The sequence below is a fragment of the Coffea eugenioides genome, chromosome 6, assembly GCF_003713205.1.
Source record: "Coffea eugenioides isolate CCC68of chromosome 6, Ceug_1.0, whole genome shotgun sequence".
NCBI lineage: Eukaryota > Viridiplantae > Streptophyta > Magnoliopsida > Gentianales > Rubiaceae > Coffea > Coffea eugenioides.
Window position 1 is genome coordinate 50,660,350 of NC_040040.1, and position 27,121 is coordinate 50,687,470.

Consider the following 27,121-nt stretch of genomic DNA (forward strand, 5'->3'; position numbering starts at 1 on the left):
GCAAAGCATTGAGGTAAATGGCCACTTAAATAGACAAGTCCATATCAAAATTCTATCAATAGTAGAATTGTATAAGCAAAATATTGGACAAGAAGCAATGTGGCCCTTATCATTCATTCAAACTTGTAGATTTATATGTGCTTTTTCCTAATCTGACTAGGGACTATAGATCTAAATTTTATAGGGGTTTAAATCCAGATCCAATTCCGATTCGATTCTCAATTTCTCATATGGAACAAAATATAAACTTAATTTTTTTTTTTTTTAAAGATTGACCATCCATAATCATGTTACGTTGTTGATGGTTATGAGTCAAAAATATCATTTTTTTTAGATGAATTTTTATGTAATCGATCAAACGTTCTGTTCTCATCCTTTATTCTTTTGAATAGACACTTCAATCGGATCGATCAGTACATCTTCTGTTCTGGTATTCATTTATTAAGCTTCTGGTTGGAGTTCTCTGAAAAAGCTTATAGCTTGATTAAACACCTTAATCAAAAAACAAAACACTTCGTACATTGGATTGTGATTATTAGAGAACAGAAGAAAACACTTGGTACAAAACGGAATGCAGAAATTAACTATTCAAAGTCCTTTCGGATAATCAAACTTGTTCAAGAGAGCAAATTGGACCGAAAGAGCCAGTCTTGTCGAAGCTGAATTCGTAAAGAGCCGCATGGAAAATGTAAGGTCCAACGTCCATAAGAGAAGTAATTCTGTGGAAACTCAGCCTGACTTCTCAAGGATTTGCAGATTGTTTCTGAACCTGACAGAATACGCTAGTCTTCTTCATATATGCAGAATTGCATATTGGATTGCCAATCAAGCTGTTGTACACGACATCAAAATATTATCACAATTAAGTGCAAAGCAGAAAAGGAATTAACTGAAATGTTCTCTTTTATAGTGATTTATGAAGTTCATGATTAATTGGCCTCACTTTAGTGTACTTTTGAACACAGGATCAATTGATATTGAGGATATGCCATTGTTCTCCAAATCAACACCCAGAATATTTTGGTTGATGTTGCTACCAATAAACAAAGTTCCATTGAATGCGTTATTCCTCAGACTCCTGCAAAAAGTTTGAGAAAAAGAAAATGCAGAGCTTTAGCCTTTAAAGTCCTATCCAGATTGCAAAAATATATGGGGTTGCTAAATTGAGTTACCAAACTTACACTACTGCAAGATCAGGCAAGCCGAAAAGGGTTGGGGGCAATGATCCACGAAGTGATCCATTGTCGATATTCCTGAGAGTCGTGTTAAAACTTTCATATGGTACGGATCAGAAAAGTTAAAACCTATTTCCTGTAGTTATGCCATTTGTGAACTTACAAAATGTTTAAAGAAGGCAAGGTTGAAAACCAAGCTGGAGCTTCCGACTCCTCGAAAGAGTTGTTGCTCAATTCCCTGTTAATGAATAATAGGCCAACTCTTGTGTTGTAATCCAGAAAACTGGGGGCTAGGGAGAGATAAATTGAGTTGGATGATGGAAATTCTGAAGGTAGTTCTTACACACGAAGGAGGGAATTCATTCCGGATAAGTTTGGTAATGGTCCAGACAGCTTATTGTTTGGCATGTCCCTACAAGAATGAAATAAAACATTATATATTGAAAGATTATAAGCAGTTTGATGGGTCATGGATATTATGTAATTAACTAAGCCAGCCTTGTTGAGTTAAACTGAAGTACTCACAGGGCAATGAGATTTGTCAGGTTGTTGATATTTGATGGAATCCTTCCAGTTAGGGAGTTTTCGCCAAGAAATCTGTAATAGAGTAAACAATAGAAGTGGATCTATACTTTAAAACACAAAAGAAGAGCCCTAAAGAAGATCAAAATGTCAAGATTTTTGAGTCTTGTAACAGGATGCAAAGGATGATGTAGAAAAGTTCACATACAGAGTTTTAAGTGTCTGAACAAGCCCTATTGTAGAAGGAAGCTGTCCATTTAATTGATTTCCGCTAAGTAATCTGTCATTTAAAAGGATAAGACAGTGAAGAGTAACAACCAGTGCATGTGTGATATTTTTCAAGTGGGAGATATCATACTTACATTTTGTTGAATACCATATTAGAACTGAATAGTTTCTGCGGAATTGGACCTGATAGCTGGTTTCCACTAAGCACCCTGGATTGTCATAGAAACAAGACAGTTGATAACCAAGGGAATTAGTAGAAAAGGCACAAAGTGGTTTCAGAAATCAAATTTTACTAACAAGTGTTTTAGATTATGAAGGAGGTCCAATCCTGGAATTCCGTAGGTTGATACAGGGATGGATCCTGTCAGGTGATTATCTGCTAGGTTGAGCCATGTTAGTTTGCTAAGATTACCCAAGGAAGGTGGAATTTCTCCGGTAAAGTTATTGCCATTAAGTGATCTGGAAAAGCAAGTGATAAAGGCGAAATTATAATAGGATGAATCTTGCATGACAAAATCACTGAAAACTAGAGTACTGTGTTTGAAGTTCTTACAGAAAGGACAATTCCTCTAGATTCCCCAACTCTTCTGGTAAGGTCCCAGTGAAGCTACATTCTTCAAGAACTCTAGACAATAGAAAAAGAATCAATAATTAGGTTTTCTCTCTGTTCAGCTTATCTCAAGATAAGAACTATAAACTAGAAAAGGGATTGCCATAGAACACAAGTGGCATTCTGCTGAATCTTACAAAGTCTTCAGCTTTTGCAATTCTCCTATCTGTGGAATTATGCAACCTGAAAGTTCCTTGTTAAAAGAGCGATACCTGAAAAACATAATCGATCAATATTAGTACCTGATCATGCTAATTGTAACCGTATTCCATAACCACTTCTGGTTCTGTCTTATTGGGATTCTGAGCTGAAATAATATAATTTGCTTACAATCCAGTCACTCTTGAGTTGATGCAGGTGACTCCTTCCCACAATCCACCACAAGGATCATCCGACTCGCTCCAGCTTGCTGGTGTATTATGCCAATGTTCTCTCAAAGAGCACAGCACTGCAGCTGCACTTTGCCATTTGCTCTAGTTAGTAAAGAAAATGCATGCATCAATCTATAAACTCAACTGAAGAATAATGGCACTTTACCATCTCCAGGGTCGGTCTCAGAGAAGATTAAACTACATCCTGCAGACAAGAGTAGGCAGCAGATTAGTAGCTTGATGACTGCCATGGCTGAAAAATTCCTGCAACTGAAACTTGAAGATGTTTAATGTGCTAGTTTTGCTTGCATTGCATGAACTATGGTATGACCTTATATAGGATCACTTGAGAAGTATACCATATCGTTGCTAACAATAAACTGACAAATTATGTTACATCAAATTCTCTGTAACCCCCGAAAGAGTTGTTAGTAACAAATAAAGCAAAGTCGGCATACATACTTCCCCATTGGTGTGCTGGAAATTGCCATCGTTCTTTCTGATTATCATGGATAATATTTTTAATCAAACTCTTAACTTTTCTATATTCTACACAGAAAATTTCAATAGTAAGTAAACATCATGGTGGGTTACTTTCATTGACAAAAGCCAAAGAACAAACCGATGTAATTTAGAAGTTGCTGCTGGAATAATGATAACAAACTTTGTAACTTGATACTACGTCAAAATGAAAAAAGAAGGGAAAAAATTTTTTTTTTTGACCTAGCAAGAGTTTATTAAGAAACTAAATGATGATACACACATTTCCTGAAGATTAAAACTACAATTGCCCAAAGTTCTGTTGCTTTGAATAGATGCCATGCCAACTTATGCAATTAGTGTTTCATTAAGCCTCTAATTAATCTTTGTTTATATGATTTAAGCCCAAATTAAGTAAATTACTTGGTTCTTTTATTGTTAATTTTTGGTATTCCAAAATAACCTTTAGGCACTCCACTCTTACTTTTTCTTATGGTCCAACTTACTACAATATCCACATAAAGTTACAACATCTCCCTTCTATATTGAAATCCTTTCATTGATTGCTAATTGATGAAATATCATAAAATATACTAATAAGTCATACATAGATTATGATTTTAGAACTTTTCTTAAGGTATAAATTGTAAAATCAATTAAAAAAATAATACTTTGGGTTAAAAAGTCAACTAAAGCTGGTAACTCTATCATCATACACAAAGTAACTTGTATTGTCGAAAGAAATCAACACACACCAATACCGTTAATAACAATGGCGCAGAAGTCTATATAATGAAATTTACTAGATTTTATCGTTGCCAAGATCCATTGACCAATTAATTCTCTTTATGAACTTTTTTTGGTACAAATTCTCTTTATGAATTTTAGTTGTAAAAAGAAACTCTTCTTGTATGATTTGATAGTTCTATAACCATCGTATTTTCAACTAATGATAAATGGAAAAGGAGAAAAGAGAAAGTTTGAGAGTCGAACTAAGAACTCTATACATGGTTGCTAATGTGTTTACTAGTTTAGTTGAATTTTGGAAATTGATAACATTTTATCAATTCATACAAAATATAAACCATTTCGTAAATCCAACTATAGCTTTTGTACCCAAACCATCTCAGCATTAGAGAATGGTCTTATTAAAGAATGGGATTAGGCATAGTAGATGCCTACTTAAAATAGGAATCTTGTTACCTTTCATCGGATCATATGCTTGTCCAAATTATACTTTAACTAGTTTTGTACCCATTCGTTGAACGGGAATCGTCGAAAAATAATAAACTATTCAGTCAATTTTATAAAAATGTCGATATAAAATACAAACTTAATGTATAATCTATTATAACATGTCTTAAGTATATTTCTATGTGCGCATTGTAATATAAAATATTCTTATAACCTGTCTTAGTGTATTGAAGGAAGATGTATCTGATAATCAAGAGGAATGGAAATCCAAAACCGATGCTTTAATGTGCCAACTGCTTGCATTGCAAATACCTAACCATGAATTTGATGCTTGAAATTCATATATTAGAGGCTATATGTAGTATAGGCATAAGAAATAAGAATTGATAAGGATATAAAGAAATATTGATAAGAATATTAAAAGTAGTTTTATCTTAATTTAAGTTGCTTAAAGTACGTAAGCCATGTAGGAAAGAGAAAACAAAGGCAAAAGAAGAGAAAGATGGAAGATAGTAGGTCATTTTATAGAGCGTGTTGAAACTACTTGCCGTATCATTAAGCGACGTAGAAAAGAGAAAACATGAAGCAATAAGAATGCGAATACGACTTTATTATATATATATATATATATATGATTTTTTTATTTTTTATTTTTTGTTTGTAAGACAAAATTTTTTGGATCTATCTATACATCAGGAGCTTTCATTACCAAAAACTAAAGTTTACAAAGTAGGGAAAAAACCAACAGCAACTTTATTACATGCAAGGCAGAAAAATACAGGAGCTGCTTTTGTTACCAAAAATTAATGTTTGTAGGGTAGGAAAAAACCAACAGAATTCTAGAAGAAGAATTAAAGTTTGAAAGCAACTGCCTTCAATCATAGTAGTGATTTTCTGTTTTGTTTTTGGGTTGGGGATATCAAACTATCTTTTTGGATCAATTGGTTTGGCCATACACCTGTGAACTCTAGTGTATAGTTTTCCATCGGCTTTACATCTATGGACTAAGCCAATCATTTACAACTCAGCTCTTTTGGGACTTTGCTCTGAAATCTGGCTCGTACAGGAATTTTTACGAATGTTGCACCACAATTCAATAATGGTTTAACGACGTCATTGAAGATTGAACATATTCATAATTTAATTCACGACTGATCCATGAAGATTAAAATATTAAAAAGTTGAGACTTGTAGAATAAAAATTGAAGCAAAAAATAAAGAATAAACTTGTAAAGATAGCTTAGCGAGACAAATAAGCTAGTTCTAAAAATTAGATGACTTAAAAACCAATTTGAGTAGTTATATATAACAAATCTTAAACAAGAAAGATTGTATATGCAAAGCTAGGGCAGGTAAAGTTCTGGTTTGATCTGGTTTTGTGGTTGCTTTACTTCTTACATGATTTGACGTACACACTACTGTAATCTTATTGTACGCGTTAATTTTGTTGGTATAAACCAACTAAACGTCTGTGATAATAGTTGAGAAAAATTTAAACTTTATGTAAGTAAATTTTATGTAAGTAATATCATGCAAAGTGACTTAGGAAGTAGAATCCGTGATCTGTCTTGCATTAGTGTCTGCTTGAATTCGGAATCAATGATTGTTGAAGATACGCTGTTCTTCAGTTAATCAACAGTGTAAAGTAGAGGGTTAATGTTCGGACCAGTATATAATATCTGGCTGAATTAATGCATTATTCATAGAAAATATAATAGATAAGTAGAATGAAAGTTTGATCTTGAAGTTGAAAAATTTTGATTGTAGGTGTTACACCTACAAAAAAAAAAAATCCCAGGTGAAGAGAACAGGCTCTGGGGAACAATTCCATGAAATGGTTCATAATCGGCAAATCTGAACTGTGTCTTGTTAAATCAGTCATATAATGTGCATTTTGGTTCAGAGTTCGTCATAGTTTTTTCAGGTTAATTTCATTTTAAACCTGCCACTATATCTCAATTCCTATTTTGATCCTTAAATTATAAATTGTAACACTTAATCCCTCGTTTATAAAAATCATTCCATTTAAGTAAATTTGTTAACCAAATCTCTAAAACTAACGGAATGCTAGAAATGTAGAGCAGCATGATTGCATTTTCTAAGAGCTTAAAAGGACAATCAGATTAAACAATAACCAAAAAATCCCAAAATGGAAATAAAGAAAGGAGTTTAAGGATTAATTAGCAGAAATCAAGGTGTAGTCTTGGACTAGAGTGTCCAAATTTAGAGTGCGGGGGCTAAAGTGTCAATTAAAATATAATTTAGGAACTAAAGTGTTCCAATTTTGAGTATAGTGATCAAAGTGAGAATCCAGATGCAGTTAAAGGATATAAATTTTTCTACTCACTATTACGAGCTTTTCAAGTTGTCCCTCATACTTATGATGATATATCTATAGTAGAATTTTGCATGAGAATTAAAAGTCTTTCCTATCCTATTAAATTTCTACTAAGTGATTGTTGATTTTTGGGGCATAAATTAAGCAACAACACACCATAGTGTTTCAAAAAAAAAAAAAAAAAAAAAGACTTATGAGAGACTTGTACTAAGAGTTAAAAATTAACTTTATACTTTTCATTTATCAACTCACTAAACATGATTTTCGATTAATAAATTTCCTAACAACAAAACTTATTTAGCACTAACTAAATTATTTTAATATCAAATACAATTTAATAAAATCTATAAGAAAAATTGGCATATCCGAACAGTGATGCTGGTGGTTGAGTCTGGCAGAGATTTATTGGAGCATTAGAGGCACGGAATTCGTATTAGCCCTTGGTTAATGCTTTGACATTGCTAAACGCAAGTCGATTGGAGATGCAGATTTGTGGGATTAGCACAAGGCGTTGCTAGGATTAAAGAAAATTGTGTTTTTTTGTCCAAACCAGTTGAATTTTTTTTTTTTCAGCAACGATACATGTGTATAACCTACTCTATCCTAATCTAAGGGGGAGGGGAGCCTAAGGAGGCTGTTGTAGGGACTAGTGGGTATACAGACCCAACTAGACCAAGGGAGTCCAAACTAGTTGAATGACTTTCGTTTTTTTTTTTTTTGTCTGTAACGATAGATGTCTTATAACCTAAACTAGCCTAATCTAGGAAAAAGGGACAAGGGGAGATGGTCAACTAAGACCAGCCATATATTGTGACAAATTTGAAGGAGGCAAGGGTTGAACTCCTGACCTCCAGCACCACTAAAGAGGGTGATGACCACTGGACCAAATGGCCGGCGGCAGTTGCCTGACTTTTGTTAACTTAAAGAAAATTGTGTTTGTGCCAGAAAAATGCTGACATAGTGTAAGACTTTTACGTTGTTACCATCATGGGATCAGTTTGACAGAAGCTAACAATAAATTCTATAGATACGGACATAAAGTAGAGCATAGAGTTGATGATTGCCATTGCTGCTTGCTCCTGTCAAATCAGTGTGCTATGCCTACTACAATCTTTGCTGCATTATGGCATCACCTCTTGAATAGTAGCATCAGTTTAATTTTCCACGTTTGTGATAGATGATTAATTACTTTAATTCAGACGTCAACGTTTATAAGGTTTTATAGTTTGTTCCGCCTAGCCAACCTTGTAAACAAGAAAAGTTTGTCAATTGGCTAAGGAGAAAGGACTAGAAAACCAAAGCGCGAATCAAGTCAGCGAAATTAAAGATCATGAGAAGTACAACAAAACTTGAAAAGTTGGAACAAAAGGTTACATGCAGGTAAAGTCTTCTTGATTTAATTTGGTATCTTTTTGGCTTCATTGTCATTTTCTTCTTTGTCTTCTCACTCAACTTGCTTTTCATTCCCTTTTCTTGAGTATTGATGGGATTGTGTGGCTTTTGCACATATCTGTTGAGGCTTATGCTGTCATTTAATTGAAATCTTCAGTTGAGTTAGGATTAAGCTTGAAATGTATTAGCCCATGAAGCAGCTCTTTTTTCTTTTATAAGGTTGAGAAGGAGAGCCGGGGGGGGGGGGGGGGGGGGGGGGGGAGGGTTGGGGTTGCTAAGCCGAAGCAGCTCTTTTGGTGGTAGCTTTTCAGTTCGATTACTCGTGGAGAAAATATTCAACCTGTATTAATTTGACTGAGAAATGAGAATATTTCAACACACATAAACACACAAGCATTTAAACATTAATGCAGGAATCTGGATACAGTCTTATCTCATGAAATTCAAACTAGAAGACATTGAATAGGAAAATTACGATAAACTAAAACATTGATTTCTTCAAAATCAAAGAGGATGCAATGAGCCAATATCTTGAAGCTTTGTAAGAAGCTGCAGTGCAAGAAGAATCTCCAAAAGATATTGGAGGATTTTGCAAGCTTTGCTGTAGTTTCTCCAGGTTTTGCAGGTTGTTACTCAGCCCGACAGAAATTTGTTGCTTTTGCAGGAGAAGAGCTACATACCGGGTTCCCAGTCAAGCTGTTGTACATGAAATGGATGCATTAGAAATGGGAAGAAAGGAAGAAGCCAGATTAATTTTCACCTATTTTAATGGAAATCACGAAGAGAGTCTTACACTAGTGTATTGTTGAATTCTGAGTCGATAGATATGGAAGATATTCTATTGTTCCCCAAGTCAATAGATTGAATTTGATGGTTGATATTCCTATCAATGCGTAATTTTCCATTGAATGCATTGTTCCTCAAACTCCTGCAAAAGTTTTAGAAACAAAAAAACAATGCTTTAGTATTTAAGATCCTCTTTTTCTGGATTGTATTATAGGTAGTTCACAGAATTGTGCATAGAATGCTGGCACTTAAAACTTACACAACAACAAGACGAGGTGAAGCAAAAAGGTTTCTTGGCACCAATCCTTTAAGTGGTCCATTGTCGATAATCCTGAGCACCACGTTTAAATTTGACGTTGATATTGATCAGAGAAGGCTTAAAACTGATAAATATTTTGTGAACAAAATAGTATACTAACAAAATTCCAAGCGATGGTAAGGTTGATAGCCAAGCTGGAGCTTCAGTTTCCTCGAAAGAGTTGTTGCTCAAGTCCCTGAGAAGAGAAAGATATGAAATAAAGTTGCCCTAGTAAGTGTACGTAACCAGGAAAGCTTGATATCACAGGAGAATGTGAAATTGTTTCGACACACATATCTTACACTCGAAGTAAGGAATTCATTCCAGATAAGTTTGGAAGTCGGCCAGTTAACTTGTTGTTTTGTATGTCCCTGCAAGAACATTGTGATGAACTTCAGGTTTAACCATATATAAAAATATCAAATGAATAATACAACTTCTGTTGTCTCTTGAAGCAATACTCACAAGCCAAGAAGATTTATCAAATTGTTAATATTTGATGGAACACTGCCATTCAGAGAATTCCCACCCAGATGTCTGCATCAGAGGATGTGGAAAACATGACACGCTTAACTTCAGAAACAGAATGTAGAATGAAGTCCTAGAAGGAAGATTGAATGCATGTAGATTAAGCATTGTGCCAAAGAAAAAGGGATAAAAGCTTCACGTACAGAGATTGAAGTGTCCGAACTAGTCCTAGTGTAGAAGGGATTTCTCCAGTCAATTCATTTTCATCCAGTAATCTGTCATACAAAAGCAGAAACCATAGACTTTAGGGTTGAAGCAGCATCGGATGAATGGATGCTACTATTGACGAGTGGATCTTGACTTACACTTGTGTTAATGCCATATTAGAACGGAAAAGCTTTTCTGGGATTTTCCCAGATAGTTTGTTCCTACTAAGAATCCTGTCAGGCAAATAAAATTAAACAATTCAAAGGAAAAACCAGAAAACAAGGAAAATGAAAGACTTCAGAGATCAATTATACTTACAACTCTTTCAAATTATGAAGAAGGTCCAATCCTGGAAGGAAGTGCGTTGATACCGGAATATATCCTGTCAACTGATTATCTGACAAGTCAAGCCATTGCAACTTGCTGAGAGCACCCAAAGAACGTGGTATCCATCCGGTGAAGTTATTGCCACTCAGAGAACTGTTTAAGAAAGTAGCAGATGAAATTTATAAGATCATAACTTCCTGTAAGTTACAATATATGTTGAAAATGCTTTGTCTTGAGGTCTTACAGAAAGGATAATTCTGCAAGGTTACCCAAAGAACGTGGAATCCAACCAGTGAAGCTACAATGCTGTAGGATTCTAATAACAGAAAGAAAATAATTAACAAAAAATGTAATATCTCTTTAATGCGTGGACAAGAATTGTAAGCTTAAACAAGAATGCTATAGCACAACAACATTCAAATCCTACTGCATCTTACAAGGTCTCTAGCTTTTTTAGATCTCCAATCTGTGGAGTGAGTAAACCTGAAAGTTTCCGATTAAAAGAAAGATGCCTGCAACACATTCAAAAACTTGAGCTACATCAATGAAGTTACAAGGATTCTGTCTACCTGATAAGTTAATGAGTATCAAGATTCAGATCTATAAAAGAAAAATAGGAAATAAAAAAGGAATTAAATTGCAATAATCAATGATATTGATGAAGGTCAAGACAAATTTTGCTTACAATCCTGTCACCCTCGAGTTGCTGCAGGTGACACCTTCCCAGGGAGCTCCACAAGGATCAGCTGACGTACTCCAGCTTGGAGGAGTATTTTGCCACTGTTCTCTAAATGAGAGAAGTACTGCAGCTGCAAGAAGCCATTTCTTTAGTTACAGTAGCCCTTGATTGTCTTGTAGTCCTGAAACTAGAACTTTTTGGACACACCTGATACTATATATTCCAGCAGTAAGCATTAACTAGAACTTGTGAAAGTTAAGTCAATCAACTTTCATCTAGAAGGCTAAAAATTGATGTTTAATTATCACAGATTACCAAAACAAATTATCCAATTCTAGCTCCAGTCAAACACGGTGAAATGGTTCAAAAATATGAAACTAAATTTACACAGAAACAATACGTCTCACTTGATCTCGTGTACGAACATAAAATGGCGTAAATCTTATACGATGCTTTGAGTTAAGATAAGGGGCCCAAAATTAAAGCTACTTTACCATCAATGGGGTCTGTCTCCGAGGAAATTGAATGATATGCTTCAGAGAAGATCAGATAGCAGAGTAGTAGACGGATTGCTGCCATGACTGAAGACTTCCTTCAACAACCGATTAAGATGTTTAGGCTATCTTTGCTTGCTTCCCGTATATTATGGGCTGTTCTTATATAGGATCGCATGGGAAGTCTCGGACAAAACAACAAACCTGATCATAATATTCACTTCATGTGGACACTGATAATGAAATAGATGTGAAGTAACCAATCGAAACTAGAAAACAAATTTATTTGTAGGAATTGAAATCACTAAATTTTTTGTGTTTGTTTTGTTTATATGTACTTTCCCAAAATTGTGTACACGAGTATACACCAAAGTAAGCCAGATGAGTTTGTTCCTTTCATTGACAAAAGTTAAGGACAAAACAAAGAGAATGTTCCACTAGAAATAAGGCCAGATTTTGGGATGTCTAGTATAACTGTCAAAACTCTATATAACGGGTGGTATGTACTATGGACGTTCGAATTCAACTTCCAGTTTAGCCTGTACAAAAGTTGTAGACAAGTTGAGTCGAATCAAGTTTTAGCGTAATTGAATCGAATCGAATCGAGCCTCAGTTTTATCAAGTTCAAACTCAAGCTCGAACTTGACGAACTCTTAATGTAAAACTAGAACTTAAACTTGACCTCAAATTCGAGTCAAGTCGAGCTCGAGTTTGAGCCTACTCGACCTTGAAAAAATAAAAAATAATTATTTTATTTTTAAAAGATAAAAAATAGTAAATTTTTTAAAAAAATTATAAAATATTATAGATATGTGTAATTTCATTATTAAAATAAAAAATATAAAAAAATATAATCAAGCGACTGACGAGTTAACAAACTATTTTTTTTATTGTGCTCGAGTTAGAACTCGACTTGGTTTGCTTGAATTAGACTTGAGTTCAATGTTGGCCGTGTTCGAGTCGAGATTTGACCAAATCGCTCATGAGTGGTTTGTCTCACTTGCTGCCCTAATGAGAGTAGGAACCAAAATCCAATTTAAAGTTTCAAGTGCTCAGTTTTTCCCATACAATATCACTATGGTTATTATTATTTGTTTGATAAATCACTTTGTAAATATAAGTAAAAAGCAAATTACAATTGTTGTTATTTAAGATTGGCAAGCAACTGCCACGAATCATTTTTTTTGAAATATTTATTTGAAATAATTATTGTAGTACTTTTTGTAATGTAATATATGTGAGATAAAAAAGTGGTTGGAAATTGTGTTTATGTGTAAGCAGAACAAAATTTGAAATTTTTTTTTTGCAAATCTTGATGGCCAAACATACCTATCATGTGCCTTTTTTACAAGTTATAAACAGAAGTTTTCCTTTCCCCGCAGATTACTGTCAAGGTTAATGGCTAACTAGGCAAACCATGAGTAACAAAAGTAAAAATATCTGCTTCTGAAAAAAGAATGTACATAACCCAAAGGGTTTACTTAAAAGATTAATGCCTTTTATGATCTCATCTAAGGAGAGATAAGAATGGATGGTCGTTAATTAGGCCTCCCTACCTTTGGTGAGGTAAAAGTCAATTGATTAACAGCATTTGAGAGATATTAAGTTGTGATGGCGTTCTTTTGAAATGGGCTGTTCATTGTCTTTTGAAATTTGAAATTGATAGTTTACACTTGGGCCGCATTAGCGCAACCCAGTTTGGGCTGCTTGTGACCCAGTTAATTGCGTCTTACAGTTGCCGACCCAGAGGTAATAAATAATGCACAATTTTTATTTGGGGGGATTTCGCAAGTATTTTTAGCGACAAATGGATTTTAAAATTAATCACACCCATACAAATGTTTTGGTTAAAGTCAAGAATCAATGGATATGAAAAGACTCATTTTATTTGGTTTCATAATTAAATATTATTCTAAATTCCAATGGAAGTACAATATCTTGTAGGGAGGGGCTAAATCTGCAAAATTAATTATCCTTGCTCATAAATTGTCGCACTTCGTGTCCCATATCTGAAATAATAAAAAAGATTAATAGATACTAATATTTTAGGTATTGGAGCACTAATAAATTGGCTACCCCATTTTCAGTCTGGTATTACAATAACGGCTGCTAATAATGACTATGATTTTCTTACTCAATTGATCATAGTGTGCTCGAAATGTGCTTATAAAATAGGATTTCAAACTGTAGAAGATTAGGCTATAATGGATTCTTTTCATTTATTTTGGCTAGTTTACATGCAAATAATATGGAACAAATTAAAAAGAATGAGATGGATACATTCATTAAGAAAAACCAATTCTCTACTGCAAGATAATGTTTGTATTTTTGGTTCATGTTTTGCTTTTTGGTCTGCTAATGAATGTTTTTTCTTGGTCAGTTGCTTTCGTATGAGTATTATAGGCTGTAGGTTAGAATTGGTCCTAAAAGAAACTTGATTCAGTGAATCAGTCATGTGGCTTCTTTGGTATGACAAAAAACATGCATCTCGTCTTGGATGTGTAATGCCTCAGATTAAAAAGTGCCAAATTTTGTGTCCAAAATCAAAATTTTCTATCCCAGACACCCATAATTTCTTTACACAATGAAGTTACCGAAAATCGGTTTTGAGAATATATATGAGCTAAAATAATTTTCCATGAGCTTCAACATACATGCATAAATTTACGAGCACATGATTATACTCCTAGCATCTTGTGTATGATTTTTTGGTGTATTTTTTCCACACTTTCTTCTTTTCTTCTTCTTCTTCTTTTTTTTTTTTTTTTTTTTTTTTTTTTTTGTCTCTTCTTGTGGTTTGTGGTTTATCAAGTCACATGATAGACAAACACCAAGATACATGACTAGTAAAAGAAATGACAGATGAAATAAAGATATAATCAATGAATTGAAAAACAATGCTTTTACAGTAGACAAGAATTTTGGAGGGTTTCTTTTGATGTTTATCTATTCAACATCCTTTTCCTATGATGGCTGTTTTCTTTTATCATTTGTCAGTATTCCGCAGCAAATGATCATGTTAACAGTTCATTAGTTTTACCCAGTCATATCTCAAGGGATAAGCCATCACCAAGTTCTGTTTGGAATTTATCCAGGTAACAGTCACTAGCATGCTTGCTCGAATTTAGCAGCAAACTCATGTATGGCATTTGCTGCTCTGGAGTTGGTTCATTTACTTGTTTTAATGTGTATGCCAGTAATATGAACTCAAAAAGAAGCATGAAAAGTGACCATTAAAATTATAATGGCACTTTACTATCTCCAGGGTCGGTCTCAGAGGAGATTAAACTACATCTTGCAGACAAGAGTAGGCAGCAGATTAGTAGCTTAATGACTGCCATGGCAGAAAAATTCCTGCAACTGAAACTTGAAGATGTTTGATGTGCTAGTTTTGGTTGCATTGCATGGATCATGGCATCACCTTATATAGGGTCACTTGAGAAGTGTGCCTTATAGTTACTAACAGTAAGCTGACAACTTATGTTATATCAATTCCCTGTCACCCAAGAAAGAGATGTTCATAACAAATACAAACTAGAAAACAGAGTATAGTCGGCATATGTGTATACTTCCCTATTGGTGTGCTGGAAACTGCAATCATTCTAACCGACCATCATGGATAGCTTGTTTAATCTAACTCTTGACTTTTCTGTATTCCACACAGAAAATTTCATTAGTACTCTACAAACAAGTAAACATCATGGTGGGTTATTTTTCATCGACAAAAGCCAAAGAACAAATCAATGGAATTTAGAAATTGATCAGAGCTTAGTGGAACAATGATAAAAAACTTTGTTACTTGATACTACGTCAAAATGATCAAGAGAAAGGGAAAGAAATTTTTTTGACCTAGCAACAGATTATTAAGAAACTAAATGATGATCGAAGGCGCCCGTCAAGTCTGCAGGAAGTATTTAATGCAATCTGGAAGATCCGAGAGTAATACCCCGGTTGTCATAAACTTACGCACATTTCCTGAAGATTATAACAAGAATTGCCCAAAGTTCTTGATGGGATTTTAGTATAAGTATAAGTTTAAGTCCAATTTATACCCGTTTTGACTGTAAGTATACATGTCAACTAGTAGTAAGGGTATATATCGAGTCGATCCATGAGGAAGATTGAACAACTACCGGCATTACTAAAATTTCTCTATTATTTAGACGATCAATGACTTAAAAGAAATAAAACTATGTTAAACTTATGCACGAAAATAGCAAATGAAAGCTCCTTAGGTTATGGTATTCCTAACTACTCATATAAGTGTTATTTTTGGATCATTGAGTACTACTATCTTGGCTAGTTATGACGTAATTTCCTTATGTATGTGAAACCTACTTTCATAGTGAATTAACTATACTTATAACTAATCCATACCTACTCTCGTGGTTATGAAATTAGTTACAAGTTCATTTCTTCTATAAAATTACACGAAATGAATCACTAAAGTCACAAATGTGCACCTCTACTCTCGTGAGTGTACGTCCTAGGTTTCGCACTTCTTGAACTAGTGTTAAATCTCAATTTTCGTTGAAGAAACAACACCTTTAGATAATCACAATTAATGGTACCAAGTTAATCATGATTTAAAGAGCTAAAGTGCTAGATAATTTGCTCAAAATAATAGCATCAAATTGCCAAATAGTAAACACTAACAATCATAGAAAGTTCAACCAAACCCAAGACATAAATTTTAGAAATACATTATAAACATAGAATCCAAAACTTGTTGACAGGTTGTCGATGCCTGTGCAATAATAAAAATAAACCTAATTGCCAATTAAAGTAACCAAAACCCGATTCCAAGTACTGGAATAGGGACTCTAGGTGTGCAATGGGTTACTTGATTCACCCTACTCCCGAAGAGTTTGCTTGATCCGATATACCCGAATGGGATAGCTTTTTCACAAATAATTATTAATTTGTAAACAGGGCAAATAGGGTCGTATTCTCAGGGATTGGGGATATTTGTCTCTTTTGAAATCCAAAGTAACACGGGGGATGTTTTTGTATAAAGGATGACAATTAAAGCAGTTTAACTAAAAATGAAATAGCCAACTAAAAATTAAATGACAATTCACTAAAATCAGAGTAATAATAATTAAAGGTCAAGCCAAGAAATAACTTCAACAATGGTTCACCTAATTGATCATTGATGCACAAGCAATTCCAATTATTTACTAATAAATAGGTTATAACTGTCAAACAAGCGATGACAATCAACCCCTCCTTACTGTGTCGGTGTTAAGGTATGCCCGTTAATCACTACTCTAATTGAGAAATAATCCTAGGTACGCTCATAAGATTTAATTCTTCAATTGCCTTACGTATTATAGGAGCCCTATTCTAACCAAATAACGCACTACCAGGGTTATTTTAGATTAGTCTGCGTATTCCCCTGACACAAACCTAACCATGCCAGTTGTCACTATTTCGAGGCAATTAAACAATTACGGATTTAATACCCCAATTGACAATAGATTATTAAATTAACTCATTATTCGGATCCAAAACAATCAATTAATTAAATAATCATAAGCACTGCAATCAGGAAATATGCAAATACCAATAAATAAGAGGAAAAGATAAAATTAAATCGATCTCACAATTTTTAGATGAACCAAGACCTCCGTTGTTTCTTGACTAGAAAAGAGAATTTAGTTCATCCCCAATAAGAAAGACCCACGCGAAATTGCAGAAGTAATTGCGGCCTTTGTCGCTGATTTTTGAGAGTTCAATTCGTTCAAATAATGAAAGGAAATGAAAACTGCATAGAATGGTTAAATCTTCTAATTGTTCCTGACATGCGGGAAGACAAAGCTACTAAGAGACGAAAGGGGAAAAGTCACTCAACGATGGTCCTAATTGTCTACTATCCTATTTTCTATCTAGTTCCCTATCTAAAAAGCCTCCTGCTTTGCGGCTGCCCAGCAGAAGAAGAGAAAAGAGAGTCCAGCCTCCCTAGGAAAAGGGCTCCGTTGTAGCACAATTGTGGGGCCATGGTTGTGGATCTTTTTGGAAGCTCCCCACGTATTGAATATTTCTCAAGAAGGCCACTTTTTTAGCATTTTTCTGCTCCACCTCCTGTAATTCAAGCCAAATATCAAATATAAGTATATGTTAATAATTAAAACAATATTTGGTAAGAACAAAGGGGAAAATTAACAATAAAAGTACTACAAATTAATACCCTATCACTTGTATATTAACTAAACTTAGAATCAAGTACAAAAGATAAAAAGTTGGAAATGAAAAGTAACCCTTGTCACAGAGCTCTTTCCTTGCCTTCTTCATCTTTGTCTAGCTAATAAACAAGAAGGATGAACTACTAGTTAAACTATCCTATACTATACTAACCTAACACTAAGAAAATGTAAGAACTACATTTTTGTGGTATGTCTTGTACTCTCCAAGCTCTCTTGAATCTTGCAAGTCCACGGCTATATATAGATGAATTTAGTCAAGAAATGAGGCTTCAAACATCCTTTTTACAGCTGTAAAGTGGTTGTCACACGTCCATCAATAGTTGTGAATTATTGGAGGAGGAAACAAGTTGTGCAAGTGGAGAGCAGCCATTTCTAACCAGAATCCGGCCAATAATCCGGCCATAATACGGCCGGATTATTGGTCGGATTGTTCCCCCTGCCTTTCTTTGCAATTTCTGTTCAGTCTTCAATGTTGCTCCAATTTTGCCTCAACTTCAACTGAACTTTTCTTGATGATAGAAGCTGAATTAACTCTTCACCAAAATGTAAAACTTATAGCTCTTTGAGTTAGCTTTTCAATGCATCAAGAATCACCTCATTTGGATTTCTGTAGGATGAGAAATGATTGAAAAACCCTTGACTGCTCAATGCCTTGTTTCAGTTTCAACCATAGAAATTGGCTACTGTAATTCGGCCTTTTGACCTGGAAAACCTTCAAACTGGATTTCGATGTCTTCATAAACATTGTAGATCTATCTCTTATCTTCAAATGGTTCAAGAATCATCTCAATCCGATTATTGTAGTTCAAGTTATAGCCAAAATACGAAAATGTGTCAAAGCTGTCAACTTCCTTTTCATCTAAATGAAGTATATTCTCAACTTCTATACAAATTATGGACAAAATGCAAGTAAAAAATAACAAAAACCTCATTTAAACACTTAAGAGCATTTAACACTAATTATAGCCAAAATGATCCATTTTCTTCCTATAATATAGCCAAAGTGACTAAAAATAGCATAAAATATCATTCAAATATAGCGTAAATTAGTCACTTATCAGTTTTGTTGCTATGAATACATGCCATGCCAACTTATGCAATTAATGTTTCATTAAGCCTCTAAGCTATGAATTGCTCACGTGTTTTGTATGTGATTATAATATTACAAATTATAATATTTCTTGCATATTAAAATTTGTTTGTGAAAATTTTTAAACATATTTAACATTTTCATATTTTTTCTATTTTCATATTTTTTATTTTTTCAATAAGTGGGAGGTTTTGAATTCAGAATCTCCTACTTATAACCCTACCTGCCTTTCCACCCAACTCAACCCTCTCCATATTTTTTTTATTTAAGTTTTCATCTTCTTTAATTAATTGTCCTTAAAACTGTTATTTTAAAAGCCAAAAAAAAAAGGTTCACAAAATGTTTTATCTATAAATTCATATAAAATCTCCAGAAATAAATGATGATACATTCGGTCTCTTTCAATTTATAATAATGGAATTTCATGCTTTTAAGGCAACCAGTGGATTTTTGGCATTCTCAATTGGAATTAGACTTGTAAGGACAATTATTAAAGAAGATGAAAAATTAACATTTAAAAGACAAAGATTTGATCAAATATGAAATGATTGATAAAGGTATCAATATTTTGAATGGTACTTATAATGTTGATACTTCTAATTACTTCTTTTGGTTTTTTCCAAGATAAATAAATTATGATAATACCACTAAGTTTTTTTTTATTTTTAATTAGATATATAAACAATTTTTTTATTTTTCTTTTGGAGTTGGATGACATGAATGTGCATGTTAAACAAATGTTAGTTGTTTGTGAATCACTGAGGTTGGTCCAGTGGTTAGAAGAGAACTCTTAGGGTTCTCTTGGATGTCAGGTTCAGAATTCGAATTTTGTGTCTAACAGTTAGGTATGGACGGGTAAAAATAAAATAAAATAAAAAAATAATTATTTGCATAAATATCAGTTGCATGCTCTACCATTATTATTTTTCATGTTACATAAGTTAAATTTGTCAGTTGCTTGAAGGAATTTCTCAATAAGAAGTTATATGTAGCGCTTTTTGAAAAATGAAGAGATGAGTGTGTTTGAATTGTAAGTTATTTACCCAAATATATTTGCTTACATCACCATTACAATTTCCAATACATCTTTTTATCTTCCCAATTACCTTTTTATCTCACATACATCACATCACAAAAAATGCTACAGTAAAAATATCTCAAATAACTTACAATCCAAACACACTTTATATATTCTTTGAAGTTGAACTCTTTGTATTATTTGGTGTACTATTTCTATTAACAATGGAATATAAATGATCCACCACACATACAATTTTCTGTCTAACTGCTTTTTTTTTTTTGGAGAATTGAAATTTCATTGGTAGAGATAATTGAGTTTTTCTTTTTTTTTTGTTTTGTTTTATTTTATTTTTAAATTTTTTGGACACAATCTAATATAAAGCACAAATGAAAATGATTTTATTGTCCTAAGAGCAACTTGTTTTGGCATAAATAGTAATATTTTTGAAGATTTGAAAATTTAATTAGGCCATGACTAATTAAGAATTTTTATTGGAAATAAAAAACTAAAAATAGAATGCAAAGAGGCACATTGGTTTGAAATGTTATGTTTTGGTTTATTTTTTACCTTTTTTTTTCTGAACTACTACAATTATTGCTATTATTGAAATGCAATAAATCTAATTATTAGGGAGAGGGGTAATTTGAACAAAAAATAAAGACCAAATACAATTTAGTTTCTAATGCTTAAAATTTTGTCTTTTTAACAACCGTTATTTTCTTTTAAATCAATAGATATGATATAATGAATTTTTAATCATCAGAATAAATTAAAAACTAAAAAGAGCATCATATGAAACTTCAATCATCAATTAATAAGGGCATAATTAGAATAATAAAAACTAAGATAACGACAATGCTTATAGTTACACTCCAAAGTGCCAAAATTCATGGTACTTTTTATATTGCAATAATAATAATAGTAACAATGAATTCTTATTTTCTTCTAAACCAATAAATACGATATAATGAATTTTAATCATCATAATAGATTAAAAAGAGCATAATATGAATCTTCAATCATCAATTAATATCGGCATAATTGGATAGCAAAAATTAATATCACAACAATACTTACACTTGCACTCTAAAGTGCCAAGACTCATGATACTTTTTATATAGTAATAATAGTGATAATGAAATCACTTTGGTTCTTTTATTTTTAGTTTTTGGTATTCCAAATAACCTTTAATTATTCCACTCTTACTTTTCTATTGGTCTAAATTATTACAATATCAACATAAAGTTACAACATTGCCCTTCTATATTGAAATCCTTTAATTGATTGTTAATTTATGATATCATAAAATATACTAACAAGTGAAAAATAGATTATGATTTTTGAACTTTCCTTAAGGTATAATTTTGTAAAAGTATTAAATTAATAATACTTTAGGTTAAAAGAGGCAACTAAAGATGATAACTTTGTGATCATATAAAGTAACTTGTGTTGTCGGAAAAAAAAAATCAACTAATTCAGTTAATAACGATGTTGAAGAATTCTGTATAACGAAATTTATTAGATTTTATCGTTGCCAAGTCCCACAAACCAATTAATTCTCTTTATGAACTTTAAATATAGGGTGGGAAAAACTCTTCTTGTATGATTTGATAGTTCTATAATCATCATATTTTCAACTAATGATAGCACTTTTGTCCCCCCAAAGGGAGATGGCAAACTTTGAAATAGGGAAGGGGAAAGAGAAAAATTGAGAGTCAAACAAAAAACTTCATGCATGGTTGCTAATGTGTTTACCAGCTTAATCGGATCTTGAAAATTGATAATACTCTATAAATACATACAAAAGATAAACCAGTTCTTAAATCCAAATGTCGCTATTTTGCCCAAACCATCTCACTATTAGAGAATGGGCTTATTAGAGCGGATCTGAGATTAGGCTTAATAGAGGCCTTCCTAATTAGAAATCTTTTTACCATTGGTTGGAACATTTGTTTGTCCAAATTAGTGTATATAATGAGATTTTTTATACTACTTTAATTTTTTCATTTTTCTTTACACACACCACACACACACACACACACACACACACCTCAAGAGCTTTCATTACCAAAACTAAAGTTTACGGGTGGTGAAAAAACCAATAAAATTTTTAGGGTAAATTACCTAAAATCTCCTTGTAATTTTGCATAATGTCAGATGACCCCCTAAAGTTTCAAAATAGCCACATTACTCCCCTATGGTTTTATGTAAAATGAAAAATTGGCAGAATAAATAATCAATTATGGCGATTAGATCACACGCACTCCAAAAGTGCATGTGATGAAATCATAACATCCATTTCACTCCGTTATAATTTGCATAAATATCCACTTTATCTCTTTGTGATTTTTGTATTTATTCATATAATTCCTCTATGATTTTGTACAAGATGGTTAAGTCTTCATTTGATGTAATATTTAAGCAAGGGCAATGCTAATGTTTCAATTAATGACGTTACATAGGCTATTTTCATTAAATTTCTAGTTTACATGAAACCATAGGGGGTGAAGTAGATATTTTGAAACATTAGGGGACTATGTGGCAATAGATGACACCACATGGGGTTCTTAGTAATTTACTCAAATTTTTATTGTGTGCACTGTAGTAAAATACAGCAGTTGCTTTCATTATCGGAAATCAATATGTTTTTAGAATAGAGAAAAACCTACAGAATTCTAGAAGAAGAATTAAAGTTTGAACGCAGCTACACATAAAGTCTAATCATAGTAGTGATTTTCTGTTTAGTTTTTGGGCAGAGAATATCAGAATATGTTTTTGGATCAATTGATTCGGCTTTATACTTATGAACTGTAGCTTAGCCATAACTGTTTCAAGATGAAACCTCATTTTATAGTATATATACCTTTGTATAGTTTTCCATGGGCGAGAAAAATGTATAGACTAAGCCAATCATCTACAACTCAGCTCCTTTGAGCTTTTGCTCTGGAATCTGGCTCTTCCAATAATTTTTACAAATATTGCATCCACAATTCAATATATGGTGTTTGTTTGGATAGAGGATTATTTGTCAAAATTTATTTGCTTACATCATCATTACAATTTTCAACACACCTTTTTATCTTCCCAATTACCTTTTTATCTCATATACATCACATCACAAAAAGTACTACGGTAAAAATATCTCAAATAATTTACAATCCAAACTTCTCTAATTGTTATTCAAGATTGAATATATTCATAATTTAATTCACAACTGGTTTAATAATAAAGGGTGGATTAACAATACTATTGAAGAGTTACCTAATGAAACTGAACCAAAATGAGGTATTATAATGATTAAATTGAGCGTTGGTTATATAGCTATTTTCAGACAAAAGGAAAAAAATATCTGAAGTTGACCAAAGTCTGAAGATGATAATTGCTAAATCATAGATGTTCAGCACGCGCTCCTTCCTAGTGGATATAGACGTAGAAAAGAGGAGTTATTTATAGCCTAAATTCCAATGAGAACTAAATGTTTTACAATTTCTGCTAGGTAGGGGCGGGAATCGGAATGATAGTTGAGATGATTTCTTGTTTTTGCTAGTTTGGCTGTTATTGTGAATGCATGCATGATCCTGTCGTAATCTAACATATGGCTGCTTTATTTCCTCTTTGTTGATTAAGATATAATTGACGCCTTTTAGCGCTTGTAGTTTTTGAAGCAGCTATATGATGGTTATGCTTCCATAAAGAAACAGTAGCAAACATATTAGCTAAATTGTCATCTAAAAACAGAGAAGAACAAGAATTTTAGAAGCTGATACATTTTATTCCATTTCCATAATTAATACCAAGTAGACATTGATAAAAACCAAGAATTACTTCAGAATCATACTTGGTCTACTGATCCAACACATGTTGGAAGTGTTTTTTAAAGAGTTGCAGTGAAAATGTAAAGTCAACATTTTTGGTAGGAGGCTTTTCTGCTGGGAGCTAGCCTCATTATTCATTACTCAAGGCTCAGTCGATGGTGCTTGACAGAACGTTGTGACATTGGCCTGAGCAAAACTGCAAACTGGATTTCCAGACAAGCTGTTGAGCATAAAAATGAAGAGATCATGAATGCCAATAGAAAAGGAAAACAGAGTAAAATCGAGGGAACTCAAGAACAGGTATCTATCTTACCTAAATGTCTGCTTGAATGTTGAATCAACTGTTATAGAGGATATGCCATTGTTCTCCAAACGGACGAGTTGAAGTCCACGGTTGATGTTGCTACTGAGATGTAATGTGCCACTAAATGCATTGCTCCTCAGACTCCTGTAAAAGTTTGACATAAGGAAACCCGACAATTTGGAGTTAAGAATCCATTTGATTTCATTGAATTGATTTTCAGAATTTCACACATATGAGGGATTGTTCTTGCTTACACTACAACAATCCGTGGCAAGTTGAAGATGTCTGTGGGAACCAATCCATAAAATGGTCCGTTGTCAATAATCCTGAGCACCAAACAAGTTAAACTAGGATGAATACAGAAGGCCAAAAAACTGTAGAATTTGTCCTTGAACTCCCGAATCTTACTGTATATTAAGAGATGGTGTTGAGATGCCTTGAATCAGGTTTTTGACCTTCGCCGAGCTGTTCGGGGGTCTCGTTGCCCGGTCATCGAGTCGGGGGTCCAGGGGCGACGCGCCCCGGCTGGGGTGCCCGGGGGGCAGCGTTGCCCCCGGTGGGGGTTCAGGGGCAACGCCCCCGAAGCTTACGGTACATATTAGCTACCGTGTCTGTTTTATTTTGAATCTTGTTTTTGGACCTATTTTTGGGTTCAGTCCGTTTTGGTTATATATATATATACACCGTATATTTGGTCTGTAAACTATTCCGATTAGAACCCTAATAAAATCTGATTTCCTCCAAAGTTGTTCTTGCTTGTTCTTGTTTGTTCTTCTGTTCCGCTGCATTTGGTATAACAGAAGGTAAGGCTGAAAGCCAGGTTGGAGCTTCGGATTTTTGAAAAGAGTTGTTGCTGAAGTCCCTGTGAAGAGAATTTGTGAATAAGTTTAACAAAATCTCAATGTTGTGACGGTATGAAGAATTGGATTGCAGAAAATCTCTGTTTGTTCCTTACAAGCGAAAAAGGTTATTCAATCCAGCTAAGTTTGGCAATGGACCAGATAGCTTATTGTTTTGTAATTCCCTGCAAGTTTTGTAAGAGGTAGGACCTTTAGTGCCAGCTCTCATCATTGTCAAATAGATGATTAATTGAATTTAAAGAAAAAATACCCACAGCAACATGAGATTCTTCAGTTCGTTAACGTTTGAAGGGATGTTGCCAACGAGGGAATTTCCATCTAGACGTCTGTAATACGTCTCCAAAAACGAATTAAGAAACTAACAGAACCTAAATATTCTCAAAAAGAAAATGGTAAGTTTTACTTACAGTGTGAGAATTGTTTGTACTAGTCCAATACTAGAAGGAATTTCTCCACTGAATTGATTTTTATCAAACATTCTGTCGTCCAATGGCACAAACTATCAGGAATAGTTCTTGGAGGATGGTATGATTGGAGAATGGCTAGTAACTTACACTTGTGTTAGGACCATGTCAGAGCTGAAAAGTTCGGGAGGGATTGGACCAGATAGCTGGTTTTTGCTAAAAATGCTGTAAAGCCATAATAATGAGACAATTGTCGAAACAAGGACAAATAGCAAAAAGAAGTGATTTGAGGTTCAGATTTTACTCACAGTTGTTTAGCATTTTTAAGATGGTCCAATCCTGGAGATGTTGATGTTGAAACAGGGATAGATCCTGTCAACTGATTATCAGCTAGGTCGAGCCATTGCAATTTGGTGATATTTCCCAAACTAAATGGTATCTCACCAGTGAAGTTATTTCCTCTCAACGATCTATTATCAGTGCAAGATCAGAAGTGGAAGAGGATAGTTATATAGCAAGAGTGCAAGACTATCAATGCAAGAAAGGATAGTTATATAGCAAGACTATCAATGCAAGAAAATATCATTGAAAAAGATTGTGGCAGATCATACAGAAAGGACAACTGCCCAAGGTTTCCCAACTCAGGAGGCAAAGTGCCAGTGAAGCTACATCCTTGTAAGATTCTAGGAAATAAAGAAGACAGTAAGTAAAATTATAAAGAATTTTCAAGTTATGAAAGGGATGCTCAGAAAACAAGGAGCACATCTTGTAGGAGCTTACAATGTTTCCAACTTTTGTAGATCTCCTATATGAGGAGTGAGGGAACCGCAAAGTCCTTGGTTGAATGACAGATCCCTGAAAATAATCAAGAAAAACTTGAGAAAGATGAATCAGGTTGCATAAAGAAGTGCTTATAACTTGAAACTTAATTCCATGTCGAAATTAGTGTACGAAACAAGATATTATTCTGATCTTAATTTTGCAGGAGGAAAGATGGAAAGCTCACAGGGATGTCAATTCAGTGAGTTCACCGATGTCAGCACTCAGCTCCCCAACTAGTCCTTTTGATGACAATTTCCTGGTGAGTAAAACATTAGTTGGTAAACAATTAGTTATGGAATCAAAATATACAAAATGATGAAAAAATTGTTTACATTCTTTCCAGACTTTTAATTTATTTTTGATCTATTGGAAGTCATAAAATATTCAATTTGCTTACAATGAAGTCACCCTCGTGCTGCTGCAGGTAACTCCATCCCACTTTGCTCCACAAGGATCATCCCCATTGCTCCAACTCGGTGGAGTGTTTTGCAACTTTTCTTTGAAAGATTGAAGTGCTGCAACTACAATAAGGCATTTCAACTTGTAAAAATTAATAACATTTGCCGAGTTTTTCAGTCCTATATATCTAATGAACAACAATTCTCGTACCACACAGAAGTATATTTTATATATTGCCTGGTCTAGTACTTCAAGTCCAGTTGCAAATGGATTGATTCGTTTAGATTATACCTTTCATGATTAAAACTAGCAAAAAAAAGGCTATAACACGACACATGTCTATGTGCATAAGTGACATTTCTCAGAGTCATTATTCACACAATTCAAAAGATGGAAATTTGTGGAAAATGGCTATTAAGGAACTATAATGTCAGAATTCTTTCACTGCACCTGTTTGCCAGTTCGAAAAATTAGAAATGAACTATTCTACATATATTTGTTTAATTAGATAACCATGTGCGAAAATTTCATATAGCACTTAATTACCATCACTGGGGTTAGTCTCGGATGTGATTGCATGAAATCCTGCAGACAAGACCAGGAAGCAAAGTAGCATCCGAACGAAAGCCAT

The 27,121-nt window shown here is 33.6% G+C and overlaps 1 protein-coding gene across 1 annotated transcript; it reads right to left on the reverse strand.

Moving 5' to 3' along the window:
- Positions 1–939: 939 nt before the first annotated feature.
- LOC113774381 (probable leucine-rich repeat receptor-like protein kinase At5g49770) lies at positions 940–27,121 on the reverse strand. Its single transcript, XM_027318925.1, has 13 exons — positions 27,037–27,121; positions 26,489–26,612; positions 26,276–26,347; positions 26,050–26,124; positions 25,881–25,952; positions 25,578–25,739; positions 25,420–25,494; positions 25,273–25,344; positions 1,701–1,772; positions 1,519–1,587; positions 1,339–1,413; positions 1,182–1,253; positions 940–1,078 (listed from the first exon to the last, which is right to left on the reverse strand). Exons 1-13 carry the CDS (start codon positions 27,119–27,121, stop codon positions 940–942), a joined length of 1,164 nt encoding a protein of 387 aa, XP_027174726.1.

Bases quoted from the DNA above. Each gene is read 5' to 3' on its own strand.
- LOC113774381 (XM_027318925.1), bottom strand. From the start codon at position 27,121: ATGGCTTTCGTTCGGATGCTACTTTGCTTCCTGGTCTTGTCTGCAGGA. The intron at 25,495-25,577 runs GTGAGTAAAATC...ATGGCTTTACAG, and splicing joins CTTAAAAATGCTAAACAACT to CATTTTTAGCAAAAACCAGC. The intron at 25,345-25,419 runs GTAAGTTACTAG...ATTGGACGACAG, and splicing joins GACATGGTCCTAACACAAGT to AATGTTTGATAAAAATCAAT.